Source organism: Sciurus carolinensis, unplaced genomic scaffold (genome assembly GCF_902686445.1).
Source record: "Sciurus carolinensis unplaced genomic scaffold, mSciCar1.2, whole genome shotgun sequence".
In the NCBI taxonomy this organism is placed as follows: Eukaryota; Metazoa; Chordata; class Mammalia; order Rodentia; family Sciuridae; genus Sciurus; species Sciurus carolinensis.
Genome location: NW_025920253.1, coordinates 121,645 through 149,586, shown reverse-complemented (window position 1 = coordinate 149,586; position 27,942 = coordinate 121,645). Strand labels below are relative to the sequence as shown.

At 38.8% G+C, this 27,942-nt stretch overlaps 2 protein-coding genes and 1 pseudogene across 2 annotated transcripts; all 3 read left to right on the top strand.

The window, feature by feature from the left end:
• Positions 1-5,037: 5,037 nt before the first annotated feature.
• Positions 5,038-5,973, top strand: LOC124975329 (putative gustatory receptor clone PTE03). Its single transcript, XM_047538078.1, has one exon. The coding sequence runs from the start codon at positions 5,038-5,040 to the stop codon at positions 5,971-5,973; it is 936 nt and encodes a 311-aa protein (XP_047394034.1).
• A 5,973-nt stretch (positions 5,974-11,946) lies between these two features.
• Positions 11,947-12,964, top strand: LOC124975328 (olfactory receptor 7G2-like; annotated as a pseudogene).
• A 13,472-nt stretch (positions 12,965-26,436) lies between these two features.
• On the top strand, positions 26,437-27,393 carry LOC124975339 (olfactory receptor 7G2-like). Its single transcript, XM_047538084.1, has one exon. The coding sequence runs from the start codon at positions 26,455-26,457 to the stop codon at positions 27,391-27,393; it is 939 nt and encodes a 312-aa protein (XP_047394040.1). The 5' UTR covers positions 26,437-26,454.
• The last annotated feature ends 549 nt before the right edge of the window (positions 27,394-27,942 follow it).

The following is a 27,942-nucleotide window of genomic DNA, read 5'->3' as shown; positions in this document are numbered from 1 at the left end:
TAAGGTTGTGAACAACATAAAGGCCATTTTCTACTTGATTACATTTGATTAGTAAACATTTTTTCATCTATATATTAGTAACTGTTTGATGTAATATGCAAATTAATAAACAGAATAAATGTTCACGAGCCATCCATAGTATACTATCCATAGTATTGCTATGAAATTTTATTTTATTTATTATTTTATTGAATTTTTAGCATGCATTTATTATTTTATCACATGAATTTTTACAAGTAAAATGAGCTATATTTATAGACTTAAATATCATATTTTTCTAATATTGTTTTCAGAATGGAGATGCCTTAAATATACAAAAATAGGAAGAAAATAATCCAATAACAGAAGGAGAATGTGTTGAGGTGTATAAAATGCTTGAAGTGGGGGTGAACCTAAGCAGGTAGAGGGAAGAAGGCATCTGCTTAGCCTCTCCATGTGGGAGAGTCAGTCAAAGTAAAACTCTCCATCAATCAGGTTTGCTCATTAAAGATTTTTGCTGTCGTATGATTGCATAAGATTAAAAGTCTTTGACTAATTAGGACCTTTGGATATTGAAGCCCCAAGTGTCACAGAAATGGCAAACTTTCTGCCCATGACCACCCACTCAACACCTTGCCCAAGGGAGAACACAGCTCACCTGGCCCTGGCCTCAGGACCATCATATCTGCCCAGGAGGCAGGTGCTGCCCTGTCTCTCTGTGTTCCCTGAGAACAGATCATTCATCATTCTCCTCTATACCCAGGGAGGAACTGAATGCCATTCCTCAGTGATGTCACCCAGGTAATAAGAAGTCTACCTGCTTGTGATTTCCCATAGTGACAGGTATTTTTCTGCTTACTCATTCCAGAACTGGGTCACTTGTGAGGTGTCTGTCTGATTCTCCATCATCTCCATGTTTCATTTGAGTCATGCACTGATATCTGAGTAAGTTGCATTCTACTAATGTCTTATTCCAACCTTAAAGTCCAGGGACTTTTGAAATTCTCAACATCCATTAACTCTTGCTCATTTTGAAGGATGTTTTAGAATTTCCTAAACTTTTCTTTAATTTATCTGGCAAGTGTTAAAAGTAAATGGCCAGTTTATTTTTACTTTTTCCTTCCTGGATCACAATACCCTTTTGTAGACCAAATACCTGGCTGACACTATTTCCTGTTTAATAATATTCTGATAAATAGCCACAAAGAATAAAATTATGGTATTTGCTAGAAAATGGATGGAACTGGAGAACATCATGCTAAGTAAAATGAGCCAGGCTCAAAGTCAAGGATGGAATGTTTTCTCTAGTATGTGGAAGCTAGAGAGTATAAAAGGGATTAAAATGAAACAAAAAAATATAAAGAAGACCAATGGAGTAGAAAAAGGGGATTTGGAGAGAGGGTGGAGGAAAGGGGAAGGGGAAGAACTGGGGGATAAATGAACCAAAGTTATGATGAGTCAAAGTATGAAAATACATGGACACAATTAATCCCAAATTTGTGTATAATTATAACGCACTAACACTTAATTATAATAGCAGTAGAAGGGGGACCAGTGGAATGGAGCCAGGGGTTCAGGGGAAGAGAGGATGCGAAGAGACTACATACTGGTCTGCCTTATTTTCTCTATTAATCTATGAAGTGCTGAAATTTGAAAAGGGAGAACAGCACAGAGAAACACAACAAATAAACACATATGCACTCTTCCAAACTGAGGCTGTTTTGACACTGAGCCATCAGAGCTCTTTACTATAAATAACAAAAGAGCACGCATAATTCTAATGGACCTGTAGGTCCCTCTCCATTCTCTCTGCTTGCAGAGGCAGCATGGCCTTAATGAGACTTCACATGATCTTTTAAAAATTTTACACATTGCATACTATTACTTGTGAGCGTGCTTGCATTTCACATGGCTATGCATATGTATGTGTGTATAAGTGTAATATATACAGTTATGTATACATGTGTTGGTTTACATATGCATTGTACAATGTGTACTGTGCCTGTTTGTGTTCATGTATGTGTTATTTAATTTCTTAACAATATCTAACATGGCAATACATTTACTTTAATGAGTGTTGAATATCCAGGTCTTTGTTAAGTTTATATTTATTTATTTATTTTTTTCAGAGCTGCTGAGGCTCGTTCTTATTTTTGAACTGCATTTTGAATACTTGAAATTTTTTATAAAAATTTAAATTTTAATATCTGTAGTATTATAATTGTTAAATTTTACCATGCTGTAGATGTATTGCTAAGCAATAGTGTTTTTAGAGTTACATAATTGTTTTGCTACATCTAGGTCTCATTTATTTATTTTAATTGACAGATCTTTTATTATAAGTTCATAAGAAATAAACATTGATGTCATGATGTTCACCGAGGTGTTCACTCTTCATGCTCCTCTGTGGATTTTGCTGACAGTGTCTCCTGTCCTCCAGTATTCTTGGGGAGAGCAGGTGGAGAGTAAGGGAGACCCAAGACTTTGATCTAGCATACAGGATTGTCTGTAGCATTCTATGATATATTTAAATTTTAAAACTCCAAACAGCACAGAATGATAGACAAAATAATCATGAACACGTGCTGCCAGATTTAACCAGATTTTTTCCTAAAATAACAAAACTATGCTCATTGATACACCATATGCTTCACATTCCTCTCCACTCTTTTCCTTTTTCAGAGGCAAACACAACCTCAAACCATCCTCATATGTTTAAATTGATTCCTGTATTACAATCTTTACATATGTGTATGTGTGCATAGGGAATGCATAATAGAAATGCCTCTTGGTTAGAGAAAGCGTAAATTAGTAGTGAATTAATAAAATATTGGAATGGAGTAAGGTAGTTATGCTAGAGAAACAGAGAAAAATATACAAAGACTAAGAGTTGATTAAAATATTATTAGAACAATTAGAACAATGCCAAGGCTCAGCATGCAAAGCTTTAAGATATAGGATGGCAATGTGATTTGCTGTTGCTGCCCGTGGCAACAATCCCGCGGATATTTGTTACTGCCTGCAGCAACAATAGCGCGGGTATTTATCGGAGGTGGACTGGAAATAAACTACTTCTATTTCTGTGCTGCTTCCTTGCTTGCTTGCTTATTCCCTAGCTTATTGAGGAAAAATAGGCTTGCTTGATTTTAGAGAAAGAGAAACTTTGAGAGAAAGATAGGCTTTGCTTATAGAGGAAGTTTTTAGAGAAAGACAGATTTCTATGCTTATCAGAGATCTATTTCTTCTTAGAGTTCTGCTGCTTCTTCTTAGAGGTAGGTCCTGCATCCTGTGAACTAGATGATATCTATCTGAAGTGCTTCTTAGTGGTGCATCCCGCTACTGCGATCTGTGATTTACAACCTAGAGGTGTGTTCTCAGTTCTCCGCTCTAAGATCTGCCTTCTGCCGCTGCATGCTGCTTACCGCTTGCTGCTTCTTCTCTCTGCTAGCTACTTCTTCTCTCTCCTAGATGCTTATCTGAGGTGCTTTCTATAGGTGTGTGTCTTATATACCTAAGGCAGCCAATCAGCTTAGGATTAGCACAATTGAAGCACGCCCCTCAGTACCAATCAAGAAAGAATGGGGAATATCTGTTGACCACTAGCACAAAGGAGACATTAACTAATCAGGCAAAAGTAGATCACGCCGTGTTAACACTAACTATGCACCACATCTTGGCTGAACACCAGCCACATCTGAGGGTTACTCAAACATGTCTTCTGCAATTTGCAGATGCAATCACTCAGAATATTGGAAGCCTGGGGGACAAGGCGTCATCTGCAGCACAGCACAGTTCCTTGGGGAACACAATACACACAGTCTTCCTATGATTGAAGATACAAAAATAAATGTATATTTTAAATCAAAAATGACATTATATTTTAATTTGATGGTTAGTGGTGGATACTTGGCTGTTTATTGCTATATGTTTTGAATAGCTCATATATTTTATAAAAAATTATAATGTTATTGTCAATGGTATTTTTAAACTTACTTAAATTTTGTTATGCTGCTTGTGTCTTTTAAGAAAATTTTCTTGCTTAATCATTTTCTATTTGTGTTGCTCCATCCAGCTCTTATTTATTTTATTTCTAGATGTATTGTTACATGCACAGGAGAATAGAGATATAAACATTAAATATAATAGATATTCATTGAATCATTTGCTTTTCCTGCTTCTGCATATGTGTGAGATTCTTGGGGTAGGGGGAGATTTAATACACTGATTCTTCCCTGAAATTGGCAGTTAACAACTAAAGATGCTCCATCTTTCATTTTTATACATTTGTCCCATCCATCACTTCTCATCTACTATGATGGGTACAGGCACTCTGGTCATGTCCACAGCAGAAGCAAGTAACAACAACAGTATTAAGTGTCATGGATAACTAATTAAACAAATTAAAAAAAAATAAACATAACGTATCAACAGGGAAAAAAAAAAAGAATGTCTCATATCAAGTCCTTCGCCCAAAGGTTTCCTCATTGTGCATCCTCATAACATTCCCATGGAGTCTCTTAATGGCTCTGGTTATACAGATGTGGAGACTGAGTCTTGGCACACAGTGAACCAACCAGTGAAAGTGTTTCACTGGTTGTGAACCAAGCACTGAAGCCAGAGTCTAACTTGGGTGTGTCTACCTTAAATCCTGACTAACACTGTTTTTGTTAACTAAAAGTTAATGTAGTTTGGTTTTGATTTTCCTGATGGTTTGAGGCTTAGGAAATGTTCAGGGTATAACTAATATATGACTTTGTATTTTATTTCTAGTCATTAGTACAATGTGGAAAAGAGTGGGCATTCCAATAAAAATTCCAGGCAATCACGCAGGGTGTTAGAGAGTAGGACAGAAAGTAAAATGTTTAAAGAAAAAGGGAGGAAAGAGAGAGAGAGAGAGAGAGAGAGAGAGAGAGAGAGAGAGAGAGAGAGAGAGGGAGAGAGAGACACAGAGAGAGACTAGCAATACTCTCTTCACAAAGTTTATGTGAAAGCTTTTCAAAATAACAGACCTTGGCACACCTACTCTGTTCCATCATCTTTTCTTTTCTCCTCAGCAACATGAAATCAGAAAACAAAACTGGTGCAGTAGAATTCCTCCTCCTGGGTCTCTCAGATGATCCTGAACTGCATTCCATCCTCTTTGACCTGTTCCTGTCCATGTACCTGGTCACAGTGCTTGGGAACTTGCTCATCATCCTGGCTATCTGCTCCAGCTCCCACCTCTGCACCCCCATGTACTTCTTCCTCTCCAACCTGTCCTTCACTGACATCTGCTTCAGCACCAGCACAGTCCCCAGGATGCTGGTGAACATCCAGAGACAGAGCAAGACCATCAGTTACGCAGGCTGCCTCACCCAGGACTGCTTTGTCCTGGTTTTTGCTGGATTGGAAAACTTTCTCCTTGCAGCAATGGCTTATGACCGTTATGTGGCCATCTGCCATCCCCTCAGGTACTCAGTCATCATGAACACCTGCCTGTGCATCCTACTGATCCTGTTGTCTTTGACCATCAGCATTGTAGATGGCCTGTTGCACAGTCTGATGGTGCTGAGGCTGTCCTTCTGCACAGAACTGGAGGTCCCCCACTTCTTCTGTGAAGTTGATCAGGTCATCAAACTGGCCTGTTCAGACACCCTCCTTAATAACATTTTGGTATATGTATTGACTAGCATGTTGGGTGGTGTTTCTCTCCTTGGAATTATTTACTCTTACATTAAAATAGTCTCCTCCATTCTGAGAATTTCATCCTCTGGGGGAAAGAATAAAGCCTTTTCCTCCTGTGGGTCTCACCTGTCTGTCGTTTCCTTGTTCTATGGGACAGCTTTTGGGGTGTACATTACCTCTGCATTTACTGATTCAATCAGAAAGACTGTGATTGCTTTATTGATGTACACGGTGGTCCCTCAAATGCTGAACCCCTTTATCTACAGCCTGAGGAACAGGGACATGAAGGAGGCCTTGAGGAAACTCATTAGAACCTCTCCTTTCTTGTGATTGCAGAATGAGTCAATGTGAAAAAACATGGAGTAAGCCACATGGTGAGTTCTTCCACCATCACGTTCCTATGCTACCACGATTAGATTCCCTTATGCTACCAGTGTTCCAACTTAGACTTGAAAGATGACTTTGTCTCCTGAAAACACCTGTGACCATTCTAAGCTTGATCTGTTGGTCATCTTTCATAGTAGCAGAACATAAGCAAAGGATTTTCCTCTAATGATTTGGAGGTATTTCTCAGGTGAAGGTTAGTGACAGCAGGTCATATAGGGCAAAGGAGTGAAAGAAAGATCCAGGCGTAGCTGAAGGTCTAAATTTCACCTCAGTCCATGAAGTTATTCCCAGTTTAATATCCTTATTACATTCTGAGCTTTATCACCGGGGCTGTGATGGCTGATTATCTGGACAGGATACTATTGAGCTGTGATAATCCTCGACAGAACACTGCAGCTATGCATTGCTGTCCGTTAACCCTTTCTGAGCACACAGCCCAGAGGCTGATAAATATTCTGCCTGCACAGCACCCAGACCACCCACTGCCCTAGGCTTCTCATCTATGAAATCGGGCTGAGTCGTCCACTCACAGATTTGACATGGCTATGACATTTTTGATTTCTATCCATAAGAATGACTCTATTTCAAATAAGAAAAAAAATGCCACTCAACTTTGCTCCAAAAAGATGATCATCTTGAATAAATTAGACTTAATTGAGGACCTCAAGGCACAGCTCCCTGGAATCAGCTTCAGCTATTTCCCTGGGAGTTCACTCGATCTTTGGGCTGCCTGCAGGTGCATATTCTGACACGACACCTCTCCCAGGGTGTCCACTGTCCAGAAATGTGTGTTAGTAATTTTTTTCCTGTTTCCAGCATTTCTCCGTTTGGCTTAAAATATGACACATAATTTCACCTTGTTAAAGTTTAATTGTGCCAGGTACAGTGGCGCACAGCTGTAATACCAGAAACTGAGGAGGCTGGGGCAGGATCTTTGCAAATGTTCAAGGCCAGCTGGGGCCACTTGGTGAGACCCTGTCCCAAAATAAAATTATAAAAGGGCTGGGAGTGTACCTCAATGGAAGAGCAACACTGGATTCAATCCTCAGTTCCAAAAGTTGAATTGCAACATATTAACCATGTCTTCTTTTTTTAAAATTAACTTTTATTGTAAAAAAATGTGATACATATTGTTGAACTGTGCCTTCTTTTACTTGCCCTGAGGTATTTGAGATTTACTGATGATATTGTGTGTCAGGAGTTGATTTTTCCTTGCTGTATATTTTTGCAAGATACATGATGATATTAAAATTTAATTATCTTTTAGGTATTTAAATAGCACTTTCACTTAATTTTATTGTATTCATTTAAAGTATGCCATGTGAAATGATTATTATAGTCAAGTAAATTATCATATCCACCATTTCACATTTGATGAAAGTACAGTAGCTCCTCTTTATCTGTGGTTTCTCTGCAGTTACACATAGACAAATGCAATCAGAAAAGTTTACATGGAATATATTTTGTATAATTTTTTTTAAATTCAACTTAAAAACATAAAAGTCCTTTTATTAAAATTTTTATTTCACATGCCTGAAACACAACCAATCTTATTTCTAAAATTTCATAATCTTTTTTCTAAGCATCTTTGTTAATAAAGTCCTGAATAAGAAAAACAGATTTAAGTTATGCTGCATTTTCAAATTCAATCTTCACAATGTATAGTGACTAAATATCCATTTTGATCTCTGAAAATGAATAACTCGAGATTAATTTACACACAATTATAAATATGGTAATACATGCCCTCTGCTTTCAAATATCCCACTGTAAAATATAGCATGTAGTATTACTGACCAGTCACCATACTGTACAATAGAGCACCAGAAATTACTCCTCCCCTCCACCTGAAACCTGGCACCTGTTCACTGACATTTCCTCACATCTCCCTCCTCCCTGCCATTCCTAGATGCTGGTAAAGACTATTCTACTCTCTACTTCTGAGATCAACATTTTAGATTCCATCTCTGAATCATTCGGTCACTATACAGTGTACAAATGTGATAAACTATCAAAATGCACCCGATAAAAATGTACAATTGTGCCCCTAAAAATAAAATAAAACTTACAAAACAAAGACCTTGATCATACACCAGGAAGAAATTCTTTTTAATGAGTAGGTAGACAGGGTTTTGCACAGTTCATAGGACAGAGAAACTCTTGTACACAGGCAAACTTTGTATGGATTCCAGGCAACCTGGGTTAGGGTTCCAAAAGAAAATAAAACAAGAAAAAATACATTGCTTTCTTGTAATATATTCGAGGATTATCTCATGCTAAGTCAGACTGTGATGAAAGGTACTTATGAAAATCATTAAACAGTAACTCATAGAATGAAGTGAAAATTTCTTTAATAATGTACACTAAGATGCCCTTCATCACACCCAACTGTGCTTCATCCTCTCCCTCCCATCCTTGACTGACATCTATTTAAGCACATGCACAGTACCAAAGATCCTGGGAACATCAGAGCACAGGACCTGAGCATCACTTAGGCACAATTTCTCTCCCAGTCATGCTTTGTCTTGGTTTATACTGTCTTAGAAAATTTCCCTTGCAGTAATGTCCTGTAATTGTTTCATGACTGTCTGTAACTCCTTGGAATAAATGGTTACCATGAACCTCTGCCTCTCTGAGTCTTGCTGATTCAGTCCTCTCTGTTCAACAACATTGTAGGTGGCCTGATGTGTCAGATGGTGCCATGACTTCCCTTCTGCACAGACCTGGAGATCCTCACTTCTACATACTCACTCAGATCATCAAGCCCATCTGTCAAGTGCCCTCATTCATGACATCCTGAGTCATCCACGAGAGGAGAAATAGACAATACACAAGGGAAACAAGCATGATGGCATGAGAGGTGTCATCTGAATCTCCTGTCAAGAGAGCTGGACTTATCACCACAGCAGCTGAGGGATGCTGGCAGTCAGCGCTTCGCTCTCAGATCTCTTCTGGGAATGCCTTGGTAGCAGAGATTGACTGGACTGAGTTTGGTGGTGCATGTCTATAATCCCAGCAGCTTGGGAGGCTGAGGCAGGAGAATTGAGGATACAAAGCCAGCCTTGGGAATATAGTGAGGCACTGAGCAATTTAGCAAGACCCTGTTTCAAAATTAAAAAATGAAAAAGGGCTGGGGATGTGCTCAGGATTTAAGTACAAGTAGGTTCAATTCCTGACTTAAATAGATAAATAAATAAATAAATAAATAAATAAATAAATAAATAAATAGATGGATTGCACCCAAGATTACTTCCACTTCCCAAATTACATCTATGGCCAAACTATGCAGTTTAAAAACCTGACTCACTTGCTCTTCTTGGGGACATACCAGAAGGTGAAGGTGCATTTCAGTCCATAATCCCCAGTCAGGTCAGAGGATACTGGTGGTCCTAGCACAAATTGTCCCTAATCGTAATCTATTCTCCAGCTCTTCTCTTCCCCAGGGTCTCATTCCAGGTGCACGTTCTAATAACCCATCAGTATCGACCTCTGATTCTGTCTTATTCTTGGTAGCTCAACTGGTTGTAATAAGAAAATCATATTCTTTTAAGTTCTGAGAAATGCTGTGGATTATGTCCGGAAATAAGATAATGCTAAAGTATTTCAATTTGAAACAGGATGGTAATGAGATGGTTCACTGAGAAGAAGACATTTGAGAAAAGACCTGGTGTAGTCAAGAGCACATGATGTGATTATGTAGAGATAGAACCAGCCTTGCATTCCTTGAGAAAAAAAAATAGTCACAATTTTTATTCTTTGCTGGGCTCCTATTTCTATCATTCTGCCAGAAATTTTGCAGTCAAAGTACATTGTGGTTTTCCTTTTGTGTATTAACCTTTTCTGCATTCATCATCCACGATGTGGATGATATAGAGCATAGTCCTTCCCTATCTTTCCTGAAATCACCCTTTAATGTTGAAATCAATTAATCAACTCCCCTGAATGTTAGGAAGAACTTCTGTATAAATTTCATGAGTCTGGTGATGTTCCATGGAAAGTTGTATTACTTATAAAATTTAAATTACTTTTTGTTTCCAAGACTAGTTGCCTTCTGTATTTAATTGAGAGAAATGTGTGCGCCTAGTTTATTTCAGCACTCCGAACTTGTGTTGAACTCATTCACTCTAGAACATAGTTCTATAAATTCCCACATCTCTCTTCTGTATCATATTTTTCTGACTTGAGAAGGTCATTTCTGGAAGCCTCCCATATATGAGTTTCTCTTAAAAATTAAACAAACCCCATTGAAGATCTATTACATTTGTATCTACTCTTTCCCATTTTAAATCAATAGAGTTGAGATGTTGAAGCAAACCACCACAATTCATCTCTTCACAAATTGCAAATAATATATTCAATGAAATATATATTTTACATGGAAAGAGGTTAAATGTAAATAACTTGATAAACATATGATGATAGAGAAATCACTAAATATGGAAGGTTTTTAAATAAACACCAACACAAAACACCAACTCCATTAAGTGATGGGTGATATCCAACACAATGTGCTAAATATATGGACACTGCCTTTTTGTGGTTTCATAACTTTATGTGAAATTATAATTTCACATAAAAATGAAGAAACATAAATTCAACTACCCTTTCTGTATGTGAAGAGAACTACTGAAACTATTGTGATATAATTGAAGAATGTTTTCATCAAATTCTAAATGAAGAGTCATGAATCTGTCTATAATTTGGACTATCAGCACTGATCCTAGAAAATAGACTATAATCCTCTATGTTCAATAAAAAGCAAAAAATTAACATCAAAGGTAGCAAAGAAAAGTCATCCCTGAGTGTTTGTATTTTATCATATTTAGATAACTGTTAAAATTACAATATTTAGACCCACATATATCAGACATATTATCATGCCTAAAATAGGAACCAGGCTTCCAGATATCAAGAAATAAGTAGAGTTGGCATCGTTCGTAAGTTAAAAGCAACACTGGAATTTATGAGAAGTGCTCTATAGTACATGTTTAAGGACTCAGAAATGGAGATGAGAAGAAACAATGGAGGAAAATGAATGGTGAACACCTGGCCTGTGGGGTCAGGAATCAGCCATCCCAATCTCCTCACCTCCAAAGTCTTGGTCTTTAAGGACATGCACTCCTGAGATTAGAAGAATAGTGAGATAACGTCTAATGAGGAGCTTTGGATATTAAGCCCCAGGGACAAGAGTCTGTAGGAGTCGCCTGTGACCACCTCCCTCAAAAGTCAATCCCCAACCAGGAAGCACCACCTGAGCCTTTTCCCAGAGATGAACCTTCCTGACCAGGATCTCATCCATTCATTTAATCAGTCTGCATTACTGAGGATGGATCTTTTATCTTCAGCATTCAGGTAAGTTGGGCTATGGATGTGCCTCCATGGTACAGCACTTACCTAGCACATGTGAGGTACTAGCACATCTCAAGTACTACAAAAAACATTAGGTAGATGTTCAACACCATTCCTCTTAATTTCAAGCAGGGGGCAAAGAGCTTTAATCAATGCTTTTGTAAGGTGAGTCCATGTTTTATGAGAATATGTCCTCACTGGGGAAGCAGTGAGGACAGGACACCAAGAGTGATGAGAAACCAGTCTCCCCAGGTGACTCCTGTCAACTGTCATCTACTTGACAAATTCCCCCACATGTTTGAACTGATAACCCTCAGGCTTCGGTCTTCCAGTCTCATACTCTCCTCAAGGAGATTTCACTGTTGCCCCACACCAGAAATCTGCTGCTTTCTTAACATAATGACATTAAAATATTCTGAAATATATTTGTAATTTTGTGCTGGTGTTGAGCAAGGTTTGGTGAGTATATTAGTTGCGAGGACTATCATAACCAATTACCTTGAACTGGGTTGCTTAATAGAAATTTACATAGAAATAGTTCTGGAGGTCTACCACCATGGTCCTAACATGTTCTCAGGTGATACTGCTCTTGCTGGTCCATTAATTTTTACCTTTCACGCCATCAATTTCATAAGGTTTGTCAACAACTTAGAAACTAGAAACCACACAGCTGTTTCAGAATTCCTTCTCCTGGGACTGACAGCTGACACAGTCTTACAACCCCTAGTCTTTAGCCTGTTCCTGTTCATGTACCTGGTCACCATCCTGGGGAACCTGCTCATCATCCTGGCTGTCAGCCCTGACTCCCACCTCCATACTCCCATGTACTTCTTTCTCTCCAATCTTTCCTTTAATGACATCTGTTTAAGCACAAGCATAATTCAAAGATGCTGGTGGACCTCCAGACACAGAATCAGAGCATCACTTATAAAGACTGCATCTCTCAGCTCTTTTTTGTCTTGTTTTTTACTGTCTTAGAAAATTGTCTGCTTGCAGTGATGGCCTATGACCGCTATGTGGCCATCTGCCATCCTCTCAGGTACACACTCATCATGAACCCCTGCCTGTGTGGACTGCTGACCTGTTTTCCTTATTGATTAGCATTGTGGATGCCCTGCTTCACAGTCTGATGGTGCTGCGGCTGTCCTTCTGCACAGACCTGGAGATCCCCCACTTCTTCTGTGAACTTGCTCAGATTATCAAGCTGGCCTGTTCTGATACCTTTATTCACAACATCATGATATATCTGGCAGCTTGCATATTTGTTGGTATTCCTCTCTCTGGAATAATTATTTCTTATGTTCACATTGTTTCCTCTTTTTTAAAAATGTCACCATCAAAAGGGAAGCATAAAGCCTTTTCCACCTGTGGGTCTCACCTGTCTGTTGTCTTCTTGTTCTATGGGACAGCTTTCGGGGTGTACATTACCTCTGTGTTTACTGACTCTTCCAGAAAGACTGCAGTGGCTTCAGTGATGTACACTGTGGTCCCTCAAGTGCTGAACCCCTTTATCTACAGCCTGAGGAACAGGGACATGAAGGGGACCTTGAGGAAGGTCACTGGCAGGATAATAGATCATCTTTAATGAGTCATTTGCTTTGTAGTTGGGTTTCGTGGGTATGTCAAAAAGCAGCAGGATTACTTGTGGTCCAGAATTCTGATTTTCCTGTCACTTACATTCTTTTAGAGGACCATCTCTAAAATAATGAGATAACATGACTGAGTATGTTGTGACTTGGTTGATAATCTCACTTTGCTTTATGTCTAACTCTTTAATGTTAAATGCATGATTTCAGTTCTCTTAAGACCATTTATTTATTCAGGTTACATGGAAGAAGAGCCTACATCAGAGTTCAGAGTTTTAGAAAAAAAATCTATGCTTCCTCAGAAGAGGCAATTTAGACATAGTGGACAGGCTAAGGACTATAAACCCAGTGGTGGCCATACCTAGGGAATAGTTTATACCTGGTCACTTAATTAGGCTCAAGTGAATTTCCTCCTTAGACTTAGTCCTAATGTGAGATAAAGGGATTACACAAAGCAATTACTGAGACAAATTACTGGCAACAAATATCTTTCTTAGGTAGTAACAGCATCTACCATATTAAATTTCAATTTCTATAATTAAAATGGTTTCATTTCATATCCATGTTTTGAAATGATTACAAGATCTTTGAAACTCACAAGGAAGATGACTTCAGTCCTAACAAGAACAAGAAATCCATTGTCAATAAACTGAAACAACAGAGGTTTACCTTTCGCACCAAAGACATCTGAGCAGGGACAGACTCTACAGGGACAGATTGCAGGGCTTCACTCAGTCCTCCCTGAGGTGAGCTGGTCTCAGGGCTGGTTCTCCCTCAGGAACCCAGGTGATAGGAGCAAACCCACGCATCATATTTGGACATGATGCCAGAGGTAGAACACTGGTGGTCCTCCCCTTGGTCCTTTTTCTGTGGATCTACCAGACTGCAGCTCTGTAGAGGACTGAATGGGAGCCCTCTACGCACACACAGATCCTGTACCACTAGCTGTGCTCATTGCGGTAAATGAGGGAATGTGACTTATATGATAATGGGGGAAAGAGGATTTGCAGAAGAGAAACTTATCCTGGTTTACCTGTGTGGCCCTGAGCCCAGTGACATTTCTTTATAAGATAGAAGTGGTGAAGACACTGAGAAAAGTGGGAGGTATTGTATCCACAGAGATGGAAACTATTAATCTAGACAGTACTGATCTCCAGTGTTTGATCACTATTTAACCTTCAAAATTGTGACTTCCACCCTAGTGCATTTTGATCAACCTTGCAGATATCCCTGTATATGTCAATACATAAATTTGTTTCTTTTTGACCTTGCCTTCTCTGTGGTTGCACCACCGAAAAATTGCTAAAACTAGAAACTCTGCTTTAAGCTCTGCCTCTGTGGAACACAAGCAGAGTCAGTATGTTTAGAGAATAGAAATCATGTGCCAATGCCCACCCTTGCTAATCAATGAGTTAATCACATGTCATGTTCTTCTCGTCATTGCACTTACATCAAATCCACTGTTATCTATTTATTTAGCAATTATTTATCTATTTTCGCTGTTAAGTGTCTGAGTTGTGTATTGAAACTTGAAGATAAGGGGCATTTTTTGATGTGGATGTAATTTGGGTATCTATTTTTCTTCTATTGTGTGAATATTTTCCTCCATGTCTTCCAAAGTAAATAAAATACATTTTGACATAAAGGGTACATTTACTGGCTATTGTATATAGATCTTGGGGTTGACAAAGAGTATTTATAAATGATTTAATGAATTTAACTTCTAAATAGATATTTCTTGTGTTTCACATCACTTGCAGAATACTTTATTTACCTTGAAAAACTAATGGCTGTAACATATTAATTAATATACCTTCTTATTATGAAACAGAGAGACTTACATAGTATGAGCCATTTAGTTTTCTATCTTGTTAAATAAATGTTTATGATATTTCCATTGCCTTAAACTTTCTTTTCCTAATTTATAAGTTATTTTTGCATTTGGAATAGCAATTCTTATTTGTAATATTAAATATTAATAAATAAATATGTTAACAATAAATAATAAATAAATTGAATAAATAATTACCTAGTATTAAATATTTATTCTTTAAGAGAGTGCCTCCTTTGCTATCTGCATTTTACTGTATCATGGATGTCCAAAATTGCTTAGTTTTAGCATGATTTAATTTGTCAGTATTTTCCCTCTGCATCTGTACTCGATAAGCCTTGACATTGAACAAAGAATTCATAGTCTTTCCTTTTGAAATTGAGACTGAATCCATCTGAAATGTATTTCTGGCTTTGATAAGAGAAAGATATCCAAATTTATTTTCATTTTAGCATGTTTTATGAAATAGTTCATCCATTCGCTGTAATGCTAATTCAGCAGTAAAGAAGTCTTTCATTTATGGGTTGATGAACTCTCTTTTCAAACAATAAGATTACTATATATGTTCTTGCAACAATATCTCCTGTCTTAATGATATCAACACATCAATCAATCAAATCTAGTTTGCTGGGGTAACAAATATGCCCTCAGGTATTTTACATAAAATCACAAAGGTGCTTTATACTATAAATTAACTCTTTTTCTGTTAGTTTGGAATTTTCTGTAACAATGTTGATAATACACACATGAACCAATACTATGAAAACTGGAAAACTTGGTAGTGAAATTTTAAAAGAAAAGTGAGATATTTGTTAAATGCTTAGTGCATTTTGATTACAGAGACTCTATTAGAAACATTCTGTATATAATGTTCAAAGCCAAATTCAAATTTTACAGAGAAATAAATGGAATGCACCCTGTAGGGTTGCATTATTATGGTACACTCTGCTTTATCACTTGTATTTAAATGTTGATATATTCATACATCTTATTTCGACTTGAACTGTGATGTCAGATTTCTTGATTTAATTTATGAGTATGTTTGTGACTCTAAAGGCATGTACTGAAAGAGAAGCAGAAGCTAGTACAGAGGAAGGGTGTCCATTCAGTGGTGCTTTTGATGGACATGAGCAGAGACATTTCTCAAAAGAAGAAATGCAAATGTTCAACAAATATATGAAAAAATGTTCATCTCTCTTTGCAATCAGAAAGATGCAAATCCAAACTATACTAAGATTTCATCTCACTCCAGTTAGGATAACAATTATCAAAATGCAAATAATAACAAATGTTGGTAAGGAAATGGGGGAAATGTTCACTTATAAGTTGTTGGGAGTCTATGAATTACTACAACCACTCTGAAATGTGTTATGGAGATTCCTCAAAAGACTAGAAAGGGTATCACCACATGACCCAGCTATACTGCTCCATGGTACTTATCCAAAAGAACTAAAATTAGCATACTACAATGATATATGCATACCAATGTTTATAGCAACTCAATTCCCAGTAGCCAGTTTCTGAGAACAGCCTAGGTGTCCCTCAATCAATGATTGCAGTAAGAAAACATGATACATACACACAATGGAGTCATACTTAGCCATAAAGAAAAATAAAATTATGTCACTTGCTGATAAATGGATGTAACTGGACAGCATCATGCTGACTGAAATAAGTCAGACTCAGAGAGGCAAGAATGTTTTCTCTCATATGCTGTTGCTAGAGCAAAGAAAGAGGGAAAGAGGAGGAAATCCATGAAAACAGAAAAGAGATCAGTGGAGTAGAGGAAGAGGATTGAATAGGAGGAAGGGGATTGAGGAGGAGGAATGAGGGATGGGGAAAAGGAAGAACTGTGAAATTAAATTGACCAATTTATGCTATGTAAATAAATGAATATACCACAGTAAATTTCAACTTTAAGTGTATCTATGAAGCACAAATTTGTAAAACTGTAAATGAGTAGATGGAAGACCAGTAGAGTAGAGGAAGGGGAAGAGAGATTAGAAGGTGGGGAGGGAAAGAGAAAGTACTGAGGACTGAAATGGAGCAAATTATAGTCCATGCTTATATAATTACACCAAAATGAACTCCAATATTATGTATAACTACAATGTGTCAATCAATCAATACAAATGCAAACAGATTTTTTATCTGGTGGGGCCACAGTTACCTCACCCATCATCAGTCAGGTCTATACTCCGAAATCTGTTTAATGAGTTTGGATGTTTGAAGATATGAAGAACATCACATTAAAAACCCATCCACAAATCATTACTGAGTTTGGTTCTGTTCTTCCTTGGAGATTTTTCTGCAACTATAAGGTTATAGGCCCACAGTCATGGGTCTGGTAATACTTGATTCTTGAGCTCACCCACACTTCTTGAGCAAAAATCTCTATCTCTGCCCTTAGCAACTGGTCCTTTAGAACACCACGTTTGCAATATCTAGAAAGAGAAAATACTTCTTGCTTATGGGGATAAATCCATGCAGCAGTTGACTTCTACCCATTTGGAAAATTGTGTCATGTTCTTTACTGGTACCTGAAAAACATTATTCTCTTTTTATATTTGCTGTTCTCTTTCTGTGCTGCACAGAAAAAATGACCGTTTTGTAATCCCAATGATGTCTTTGTTAATTTTAACTATGACTCATGTGTGTTAGACATTGATGGGATTAAATGGTGAAGAAAGATATCAGAATGCACCAGACACAGTGGCACACACCTATAAACCTGTAATCCCAGAAACTCAGAAGGCTGAAGTAGGAGGATCACAAGTTCAAGGCCAGCCTCAGAAATTTACTGAGACCCTAAGCAAATTAGTGAGACCCTGTCTCAAAATAAGAGGAGAATGTGAATCCGTGACTGAGTGCCCCTGGGTGTGTATATATACCCACATGTATATATACACACATACACACATACACACGTGTATATACATGCCATCTTGTCAAGAAACATCCAATCTACTTGGAATTAGAGATTTATGTGTAACAAGTTAACATGATGTAAAATGTGCTGATAATACATGAACAAACTGAAGCCCTTCATTTTAAAAATCTTTAAGGCCAACACTAACATGAACACCACTTTAACTCCTTGAATGATGTCAAAAATTGAAATAGATGTGCTGAGTTCATGTACACATTTGCATAGTTCTTTCTTTTGATGATTTTGTAAATAATTAACATATCTCTTCATTAAGCATGAAGAATGATAATTTCAACTCACAGACTCCTTTAGGGAAGAAAACTACTGAAACTATTGTGACAGTATTGAAGAACATATTTTCGAATTCTGAACAAAGAGTCATGGTCCTATCTGTATTTTTGGTCATGAGCCATGATCATTGAAAGCAGATTATAATCATCTGTGCTAAACATGAAAAGCAAAATTTAAGGTTTAATTAATACTATTAGAGTTAAGAAAAGGCATGCCTGAATGTCGTCTGTATTTTTTAAGATCTAGATAACATTTAAAATGACACTATTTACACACACATACACGAGACATTCTCACACTTAAAATAGGAAACAGACTTTGAGATAAAGTTTAATAGATAATTTAATAGATGTGCCTTAGTTTGTAACTTAAAGGAACACTGGACTTTATCATAGTTGTGGTGTGTGTTACATGTGCAAGGTCTACAAATGGAGATGAACAGAAATAAGGGAACATCTGGCCTTGGGGTCAGAAAATTGGCTATCCTGAACTCCTCACCTCCAAAGTCTTGGTCCTTTAGGACATGCACTCCTGGGATTAGAATGACAGTAAAATAGTTAGTTTAATGAGGACGTTGCATTTTGAGCCCCAGGGATAGAGAGACAATAGGAGCTGGCATGTGATGTCACTCAACAGCCCTGCCCCAGTCAGGAAGCAGCTTCAGAGCCTCCTCCCAGAGACAATCCTTCAGATCAAGATCCCAGTCAATCACTGAGTGTGTCTCTGCTTCTGGAGGACACCTCATCCATCTTCAGTACACAGATAGTATGTGCAACCTCACTCCTATTCTAGCCAAAAAGGGAGCATAAGACACCCGCCTCCAATTAATTCTCTGGAAGTGAGTACAGTTATTTTATGAAAATTGCATCCTGTGGAAGCAACAATAACAAGGTGTTCAAGGAGGAATTTTCTAACACATTTCCATGATATACTACTACTGATGGTCCATATATTTCTTTCTTTTCACTCATTCTTTTCCTTCAGATTCATCACCAACATGGAAACTGGAAATCAAACAACTCTTTCAGAATAACTCCTCTTGGGACTGACAGAGGACCCAGCACTGCAGCCCCTCATTTTCAACCTGTTCCTGTCTATGTACCTGGTCACCATCCTGGGGAACCTGCTCATCATCCTGGCTGTCAGCTCTGACTCCCACCTCCACACAACAATGTACTTCTTTCTTGCCAATATTTCCTTCACTGATATCTGTTTAAGTTCAAGCATGATCCCAAAGATGCTGGTGAACATCCTAACACAGAGTCAGAGCATCACCTACACAGGCTTCCTCACCCAGGTCTGCTTTGTCTTGGTTTTTGGTGGCTTGGAAAATTGTCTGCTTGCAGTAATGGCCTATGACCACTATGTTGCCCTCTGCCATCCACTCAGGTACACAGTCATCATGAACCCCTGCCTGTATGGACTGCTGACCTTGTTTTCCTTGTTGATTAGCCTCATGGATGGCCTGCTGCACAGTGTGATGGTGCTGCGGTTGTCCTTCTGCACAAACCTGGAGATCCCCCAATTCTTCTGTGATCTTGCTCAGATTATCAAGCTGTCTTGTTCTGATAACTTCATTGATTACATCCTGATATACATAGTGGCTTGCATATTTGGTGGTGTTCCCTTCTCTGTAATCATTTTCTCTTATGTTCACATTGTGTCCTCTGTCTTGAGAAAGTCCTCATCAGGGGGGAAGCATAAAGCCTTTTCCACCTGTGGGTCTCACCTGTCTGTTGCCTCCTTGTTCTATGGGACAGCTTTTGGGGTATACATTAGCTCTTCAATTTCTGACTCCCCCAGGAAGACTGCAGTGGCTTCAGTGATGTACACAGTGGCCCCTCAATCGATGAACCCATTTATCTATGGTTTGAGAAACAAGTACATGAAGGAAGCCTTGAAGAAACTCATCAGTTGGATAGCTGTTCTATGTCATTTTCCCTTTTCAAACTGGGTTTCTAGAATAAGTAACAGTGACAATATTTGTGATGAGCCATAATTCCTGACTCATCTGTCATTATACTCTTCTAAATTAATGAAATACCATAATGGCCAGGTGGATTTTAATTTGTCTTGAAACCCATCACTGCTTTTAGTATAGCTCTGTGATGTTTGACACATTATTTCTCACCCCAAACATAATTTTGTTGCTCTGGTTCCACACAGACAGCCTCTGAAGCAAGGATTCTAGACTTAGAATTTTCCTTGTGCTGAAATCCAGAAGAAAGCAAGTTAGTGAAAAATGGCAGGATAAGGGTGGTCTTTAAGCACTGCTCGGTCATATTCATAGAATTGTTTCCACTGACCATACAGCTGGGGCCATTAGAATTTCATCTGGGTATCAGACCTAAAGCAAGCGATGGGTTGGACATTCATATCCTGATATCTATTACTGGCATCTATATACTTCTGGGGCAAAAATAGCATCAACCATTTTCAAAGTCTTCATCTATAAAATTGGCATGATGGATCAGATCACTGTTTTGAGTTGACTGTGACATGCTTGAACTCCATCAATGAAGATGGACAATACTGTGCTCTGACAATAAGGAGAAATACCCTTCATTCCAAATATGTGAGAGGTAGGAAATACAATAACACAGAGAGCAGAATTTCATTCATTCAGTCCCCCATGAAGTGGCCTCTTCCCTGCACTGGTCTCCTCCCCTTCCCCAGGTGATAGTGCAAATGCAGTTGACATACCTGGACCTGATGCCACAGGCAACAATCTGAGCACACATTCCTGGGTGTCTTGAGCAGGGAATTCTCCATGTACCAAAGACTTGCATCTCTGAGGTGGACTGGATGGTGGTCTTCAAACTATGTCAACATCCTGTCCTGAAAATTTGTGATCAACTTGTGGCATAAATGGTGAATGCTGCTTGTTTGGGAAAAGGGTGTTGGCAGAGAAGGAGCACTTGCTGGATCATCTGGGTGGGATCTCAAGGTCATCCCATGTCTGTTCTTATGAAAGAAGTGGAGAAGACAGAATACAGAGGGAGGTATGGTGACTGCAGAGACGGGAATTGGTTTGATACAGTCAGTATTTGATTTCCAGTAGTGGATCAGATTTGCCCTGAAAAGCTGTCATTTTTATAGCAATGCAATTCATATTTATCACCCTTGTAGACATCCCTAAACAACATACCACCTAATGAATTCCATTTCTTCTTGCAAGTCTCATGCTTGTGCTCCAGAAATGATCTTTTCATTGGTTTCAGAAGTTATTTCTTGATTTGCGTGCTCTATATTTTGTATGTTACATGTGATGACATTAAACATATGAAGCATTTCTGAAGAGGAACAAAGTGTGGCATCCATATTTCTGCTATTTGAATAAACATCTTAAATATTCCCAACCATGCCTCCCAAAATATATGAAAAAGAGTTTTAGGACTGGGGGCGTAGCTCAGTGATACTGTCCAGGTACACATGGCCAGTGCCGTCACAACCCTGTTAATACAATGCCTGCACTTGGTGTGGAAGTACTGACTGTAGCAGAACAGTTTTCACCTTTGGGTAGTTTCAGAGAGTCGAACCAACTGACCCTACCCTGACATATTCTGGAGTTTCACATCATTACTCAAACTCTCATTTACTCTGACAATTCAATGAGTGTAACTATTTACTTACAGTTTTCTAAGAGGAAGTTATGAGTCTTTTCCTGAATTATGGGCCCAAGAATTCCTCTCTTAAGAAATACGAGTGTGTGAGTTGTCCATCAGGCTGCAGATCTGTTGTTGATTCATAATATCATGCATGCAATTAGAATAACAGCCCTTTGTCTTTAAATACATACTGCAGATTTTTTCTGCAGGATCGCGTCTACTTTTGCATGTGCTTCATGGTGGTTAGTAGGCACCCCCAGTACTCAGTATAGAGTACAATTTTGCAATGTTTTGTCTCTGGATCTGTGTTCAACAGGTCTTAGCACTGAAAGCATACATAACCTCAGTAAGGGATTTTTAGTCTTGCCATTTGCAATTGAGGCAGAGCCCAACTAAAATTTATTGTTGCCTTTGAGGTGAGACAGGAATCTTTTTCTTTTTAATTTCCTTACCCTTCTATTAAATGCTCTATCTGTTCACTACAAAGCCAATCTAGCTATGAATAATAAATTCACTTATGAGTTTATGTGTTTCCTTACACTTTCCTGGACAATAGGATTGTATCTTCTTCTTCCCTAATTTCACAACTCTTTATTACTGTAGTGCCTCAGTCAGTTAAAACTAATTTTAGTTTTCTTATTTAATTTTTGGTATTGGGATTAAGCCCAGAGGTGCTCAATCACTAGTCATATCCCCAGCCCTTTTTATTCTTTTTCTTTAGAGACCCTGACTCTAAATAAATTGCTTTGGGTCTCACTAAGTTGCTGAGGCTGGCTTTGAACTTATGATCCTCCTGCCTCATTCTCTCACACCAGTGGGATTACAGGCCTGTGCCACCATGAGCCATGGTGCTCAGATAAACCAAATGTTAGTGTGGTAACAAACAAGTCATTTGTTTTTAGTTATAATCACAAAGGTCCTTTGAACCCTGGGTTAATGGCTTTCTGATACTTGGCAATTTTCTGCAACCAAATTGATAACAGAGACCCAACATTTGGGTTTAGGATCTTCAGTGTGTCTGTGTGTATTTGTGTCTTAGTGTGTTTATACGTGTATTTATAAAAGTATAAATTATATCACTTTCAATGAAAACTTGATAGTGAAATTCTATTGTCTATTTAGTGTCACCTCTTCTAATTTTGTAATTTATTATAAGTACAAATTATAGCATTAGGTTATAGCTACCAAAAACTGTACCTGTGACTCACATGAATACATGTGAATCATGTGTAACTGTGCAAAAACTAGTTATAACAATTTCTATGTATACAATTTATCATGAAAACTACAGACTGTAACTGTCTTCTACATCTATATTTTATTTTTGAGTTGAAAGGTGTGTTGGTGTTCCTGATACTGTGTGTAAAGGTCATTGTGACTCTAAAGCTACCAAAGGAGAAAAGACAAGAATCGTGTATATGCAAAGGTGTGTCCCTGTGAGAAAGTCCCTCAGGACAGACATGAACAGAAAGGTGGATACAGAAGACCACACCACCAGGAAATCTCAGGATGAGGGAGCAGTCAGCATCAGGTTGGGAAAGAAGAAGACTTTCTCAAAAGTCTCAAGTCCTAAATCAATCATGCCAATGGCCTTGCAGCGCAAGGATTGCACTCTCAACAAGTGAGCCCCCTGCTGTATAATGTGCTTCAATATTTAAGACAACTCAACGGTAAGAGGTGTTGAGTGTCCAGGTGTCCATTTCCCCTCTTGTAAACTCCCTCAATGCTCTCCTCACCAGCTGCAGAGGCACTTGTATGGAGAGGTGGTGTTTTCCCTCTCAGGTGTCGGGGTTAAGTAATACTAACAATTGCTGTTGCTTTTGCAAGTGTCTCAAATCCACCATGTTATTTTTCCTCTCATTCCTCTGCTTTGAAAAAAAATAAGGCAACATATCACCTCAACAGATACAGGTTTAATCTTCAAAAAATTACTAAAAAGAATGCCTCCTCAAAGTAATGCTTATGACCCAGGTGCACTGGCACCCACCTGTAATTCCAGCAACTGGGAGACTGAGGTAGGAGGATCACAAGTTCAAAGCGAGTCTCAGCAACTTAGCGAGGCCTCAAGAGACTGAGAGAGTACCTGTCTCAAAATTAAAATTTAAAAAAGCCTGGGGCTATGTCTCACTGTGTAAATGTCCCTGGCTTCAATCCCTAGTAATAATAATAATATTCATGACCCCTAAGGTTTGAGGAGTGCATGCGCTGGTCCAGATTGTGGTCCTATCTGGATGCTGCCACTTGGTAGGTAGGACCTATGTGATCAGAGCAGTGGAGACACTGAGAGCTAAAGTTGGCCTGTCTGTCTCTGTTCAGATGGACATTGTCAATCAGGTGAAGGAGTCTTGGTGACACTTCAATGATCCTAATGTGGTACTTAGAGGTCACAGCAGATGGAGGTGTGGGTCACCTGTGAAGTCTGATGTTCTCAGTGTAATTGTATATTGCACTCCCCTTAATAAAATGGAAGTGGCCTCTAGACCACTCATCTTGCTCCAGCTACAGCCTCATTCTCTTCTCCATTTATAAAAACATTCTCAAAGCTGGTCTCTCCTCAATTCTTCTCTGCCAGTGTTTTCTTAAATCTGTCTGGAGTCCCCTCTGACAGGGCTGCAGTTGTCCTCACTGTCTCCAGTTAGGTCTCTACTCCTCAGGTCGGGTTTTCTGACCTCTGCTCCTGCATAATTTCATCTCACAGTCAATTAATGTGATAAAAATATACTTTGTGATGCAATTGGAAAAGATTTTGCAAAATGCCCATAGAAAACAGTATGCTTGTCGGTACTTACTACAAATATCAGTGACCAAAAAACTAGATTGGAATATTCTGGACAACATACTGAACATAAAAATCAAGGATCAGGAATCATTAATGACATTGAAGAGATACCTCTGAGTATTTGTTTGATTATAACCTCTTGGTTGTGTTTGTAATCAGATTTGTAATACCCACATGCACAAGCTATGTTTTCACACCTAAAAGAGAATCAGGCTCCTTGATATGAAACAGCTATATTTTTCTTTGTTAGTAAATGAATATTTGGGGTTTACAAGAAACCTCATGGGTCCTTGCAGGCAAGGTACCATAAGTGGAGGAGAGGAGAATCAGTGGAGAGAATTGGGTAATCTGCACCTGGCTCTGTGGTCAGGGGACCTGCCAGCATAAAAGCCTGTCTTCTGTTTTCTTTGGTCTTTAAGGTTATGCACCCCAGGGATCAGCAGGGCAGTAAAATTGCTAGTCTAACAAGGAGCTTTGGATATTGAGCCCCAGGGGTAGAGAGACTGCATAGAGTCAGCTTGTGGCCACCGCACCCCACAGCCCTGCCCCAGAGGAGAAGCAACACAGGAGCCTCCTCCTAGAGATGTGATCCTTCTTGACCAGGACCTGCTGACTCAATCTGTCTGCACTTACTGAGCATGCATCATCTATCACCAATACACCGATGAAGCACTGAGCATCCTTCCTCTTGAAGTCCACCAGGTACCAGGCAGTCCCTTAGTTAAAGCTCTGCAAGTGAAGTTAGGTGTGATTCATGTATCTAAATCCATTATTGTTCAATTCATTTAAGTTTTTATTCATTTCATCCTAAATGCATCACAAATGAAGATTGGTTTCCTGCTTATACATGACCAACTTTCCACAACAGCATTTCTAAGAGCAACCTGATTCTCCTAAAAGGACCTAATAAATATAAGTCTTTGTTATCTGGTCTCTGTTTCCAGAGAACAACAAGTTGTATGTAGTCTTACTGCTTTTCTTAGGAGTCTATGAACTTCAAGCTTTCTTTCATTCTGGTGCTTTTTACCTTAAGGCAAAAAAAAAAAAAAAAAACAATTAGAAAGAGACCAGGAATCTCATGAAGAGACTTGTCTAAATTCTCATAGAATTATTTGCAAAGGAGAGGACCTGCAATTCCATGGGTGAGTCATCTAGCTTCAGGTATAAAGGCAATCTTCTGCCCACCTGGATGGATGCTAGCTATAGACATGACTAATGGTACAAGTGGCCAATCCTTGAAGGAGGCTTTTCATAGGAAAAAATGTTAAAATTACAATGGTAGATTATGAGATATGAGTGTTTGTATCAGAATGCTTTTCCTGTGCTATTCAGTCATTAGCAGAGCTTAGTGGAGAGTCAACCCTTCAGTCAGATGACCTGAGCTGGGTCCTGGTCTTAGCCAAGCACTCATCACACAGCCCACATCCCAGTATTACCTCCCCTTACTTAAGGGTCTTCATGGGTAAAATGAGGTGGCAGTGTGGACTAACACAGCAGCAGTTTGACAAGACAATCAGATGATTCCAAAAGGATTCTGAGAAAAACCAAAGTAGGTGAACCCTGGCTCAAGAGGACAGATGTAACATGGTCATGCCTGTCTTACTGTTTGCGTGAAGGTACAGACTAATTCTAATTGAAAAGTCATGTCTTACACATTGCTTTATTCACAGCACCTAACTCAGTAGATACAACAGTTGGTGTTCAGTAAAACAAACATTTCAATAAATGAGGTGAGAGAAAGAAGTGAGTGGACAGGGAAGGAAGGAGAAAGTAGCAGAGGAAGATGTTTGAACATTCATTTGAGTTCACAGTATTAATGATACAGCTTTGTTTCTAATAAATGGTTCCCAGAATTCAGCATATATCAAAGCCACCCAGGGGGTTTGTTGAAACTTAGAATGCCAGTTTTCATCCACAGGGTTCATCAGCAGTGAGTCCAATGGAGGGTTCAAGAATTTGCATTGCTATCATCTTCCCAAATAATGTTGCTAATGCTGTTCCTATGTATTTTTATTTTTCACCCCACCTTTTCCTTGAGATTCACCAACAACATGGAACCCAGAAACCAAACAGCAGTTTCAGAATTCCTACTACTTGGCCTGACAGACGATCCAGCATTGCAGCCCATAATCTTTGCACTGTTCCTGTCCATGTACCTGGTCACTGTCCTGGGAAACCTGCTCATCATCCTCGTCATCGGCTCTGACTCCCACCTCCACACCCCTATGTATTTCTTTCTCTCCAACCTGTCTTTTACTGACATATCTTTAAGCACCATCACAGTCCCCAAGATGCTGGTGAACATCCAAAGACAGAGTAAGACCATCAGTTACACAAGCTGCCTCACCCAGGTCTACTTTGCTCTGGTTTTTGTTGGAATGGAAAACTTCCTCCTAGCAGCAATGGCTTATGACCGTTATGTGGCCATCTGCCATCCACTCAGGTACACAGTCATCATGAATCTGCACCTCTGTGTTCTTATGATTCTCTTCTCTTTGTGCATCAGCTTTATGGATGCCTTGCTGCACAGTCTGATGCTGCTGCGGTTGTCCTTCTGCACAGACCTGGAGATCCCTCACTTCTTCTGTGAACTTGCTCAGATGATTAAGCTCTCCTGTTCTGACACCCTCATTGATAACATCCTTATATATATTGAAGCTTGCATATTCGGTGGTCTTCCTCTCTCTGGGATCATTTTCTCTTATACTCACATTGTGTCCTCTGTCTTGAGAATGCCATCACCTGAAGGAAAGCACAAAGCCTTTTCCACCTGTGGGTCACACCTGTCTGTTGTCTCCTTGTTCTATGGGGCAGCTTTTGGGGTGTACATTAGCAATGAAGTCTCTGACTCCCCCAGAAAGACTGCAGTGGCTTCAGTGATGTACTCTGTGGTTCCTCAAATGCTGAACCCCTTTATCTACAGCCTGAGGAACAGAGATATGAAAGAAGCCTTGAGGAAACTCATTAGTAGGACAGCATCTTTACCATAATGTTTCATGATATGAATTTGGGTTTCTAAAGCATATTTAATTGACAAGTTTCTTTGTGAACCAGATTACTTTAGCCTTCTTCCACCATAGTATCCTACAATGACCAAGTAATGACTACATGCATTTTAACTTGGCTGGAACCTAACTTTGTTTTTGTTCTGCTCTCTGTTCTTTGACCCATAATTTCTATTCTCCAAATAATGCTTCCTGGTTTGACTTCCATAGATGCAGAACCTGTGGAAGAGACTCCAATGTAAACATTTTTGCCTGCTCAGAAGAAGGCAATGTGAGGTTGGAGATATCAGGAAAATATTTAAGCATAGTTATTGTCATATTTTACAAATAGTGTTTGTCTGCTTAAGTGTTTAGGAGCAATAGAAGTACATTCTAGTGTAGTACTACTGTGAAGCAAAGGATTAAGCATTCATGACCTGAGAAATACACACTGAGACCTGGTACTGGCAAACCATGCACATCTAAGGTAACACTAGCATCTACCACACTCAGTTTCATTGTTGATGAAATTTTCATAACTAGATGATGTCATTG

What these genes read in the sequence shown, in the direction of transcription:
- LOC124975329 (XM_047538078.1), top strand. Translation starts at nt 5,038, where the DNA reads ATGAAATCAGAAAACAAAACTGGTGCAGTAGAATTCCTCCTCCTGGGT.
- LOC124975339 (XM_047538084.1), top strand. Translation starts at nt 26,455, where the DNA reads ATGGAACCCAGAAACCAAACAGCAGTTTCAGAATTCCTACTACTTGGC.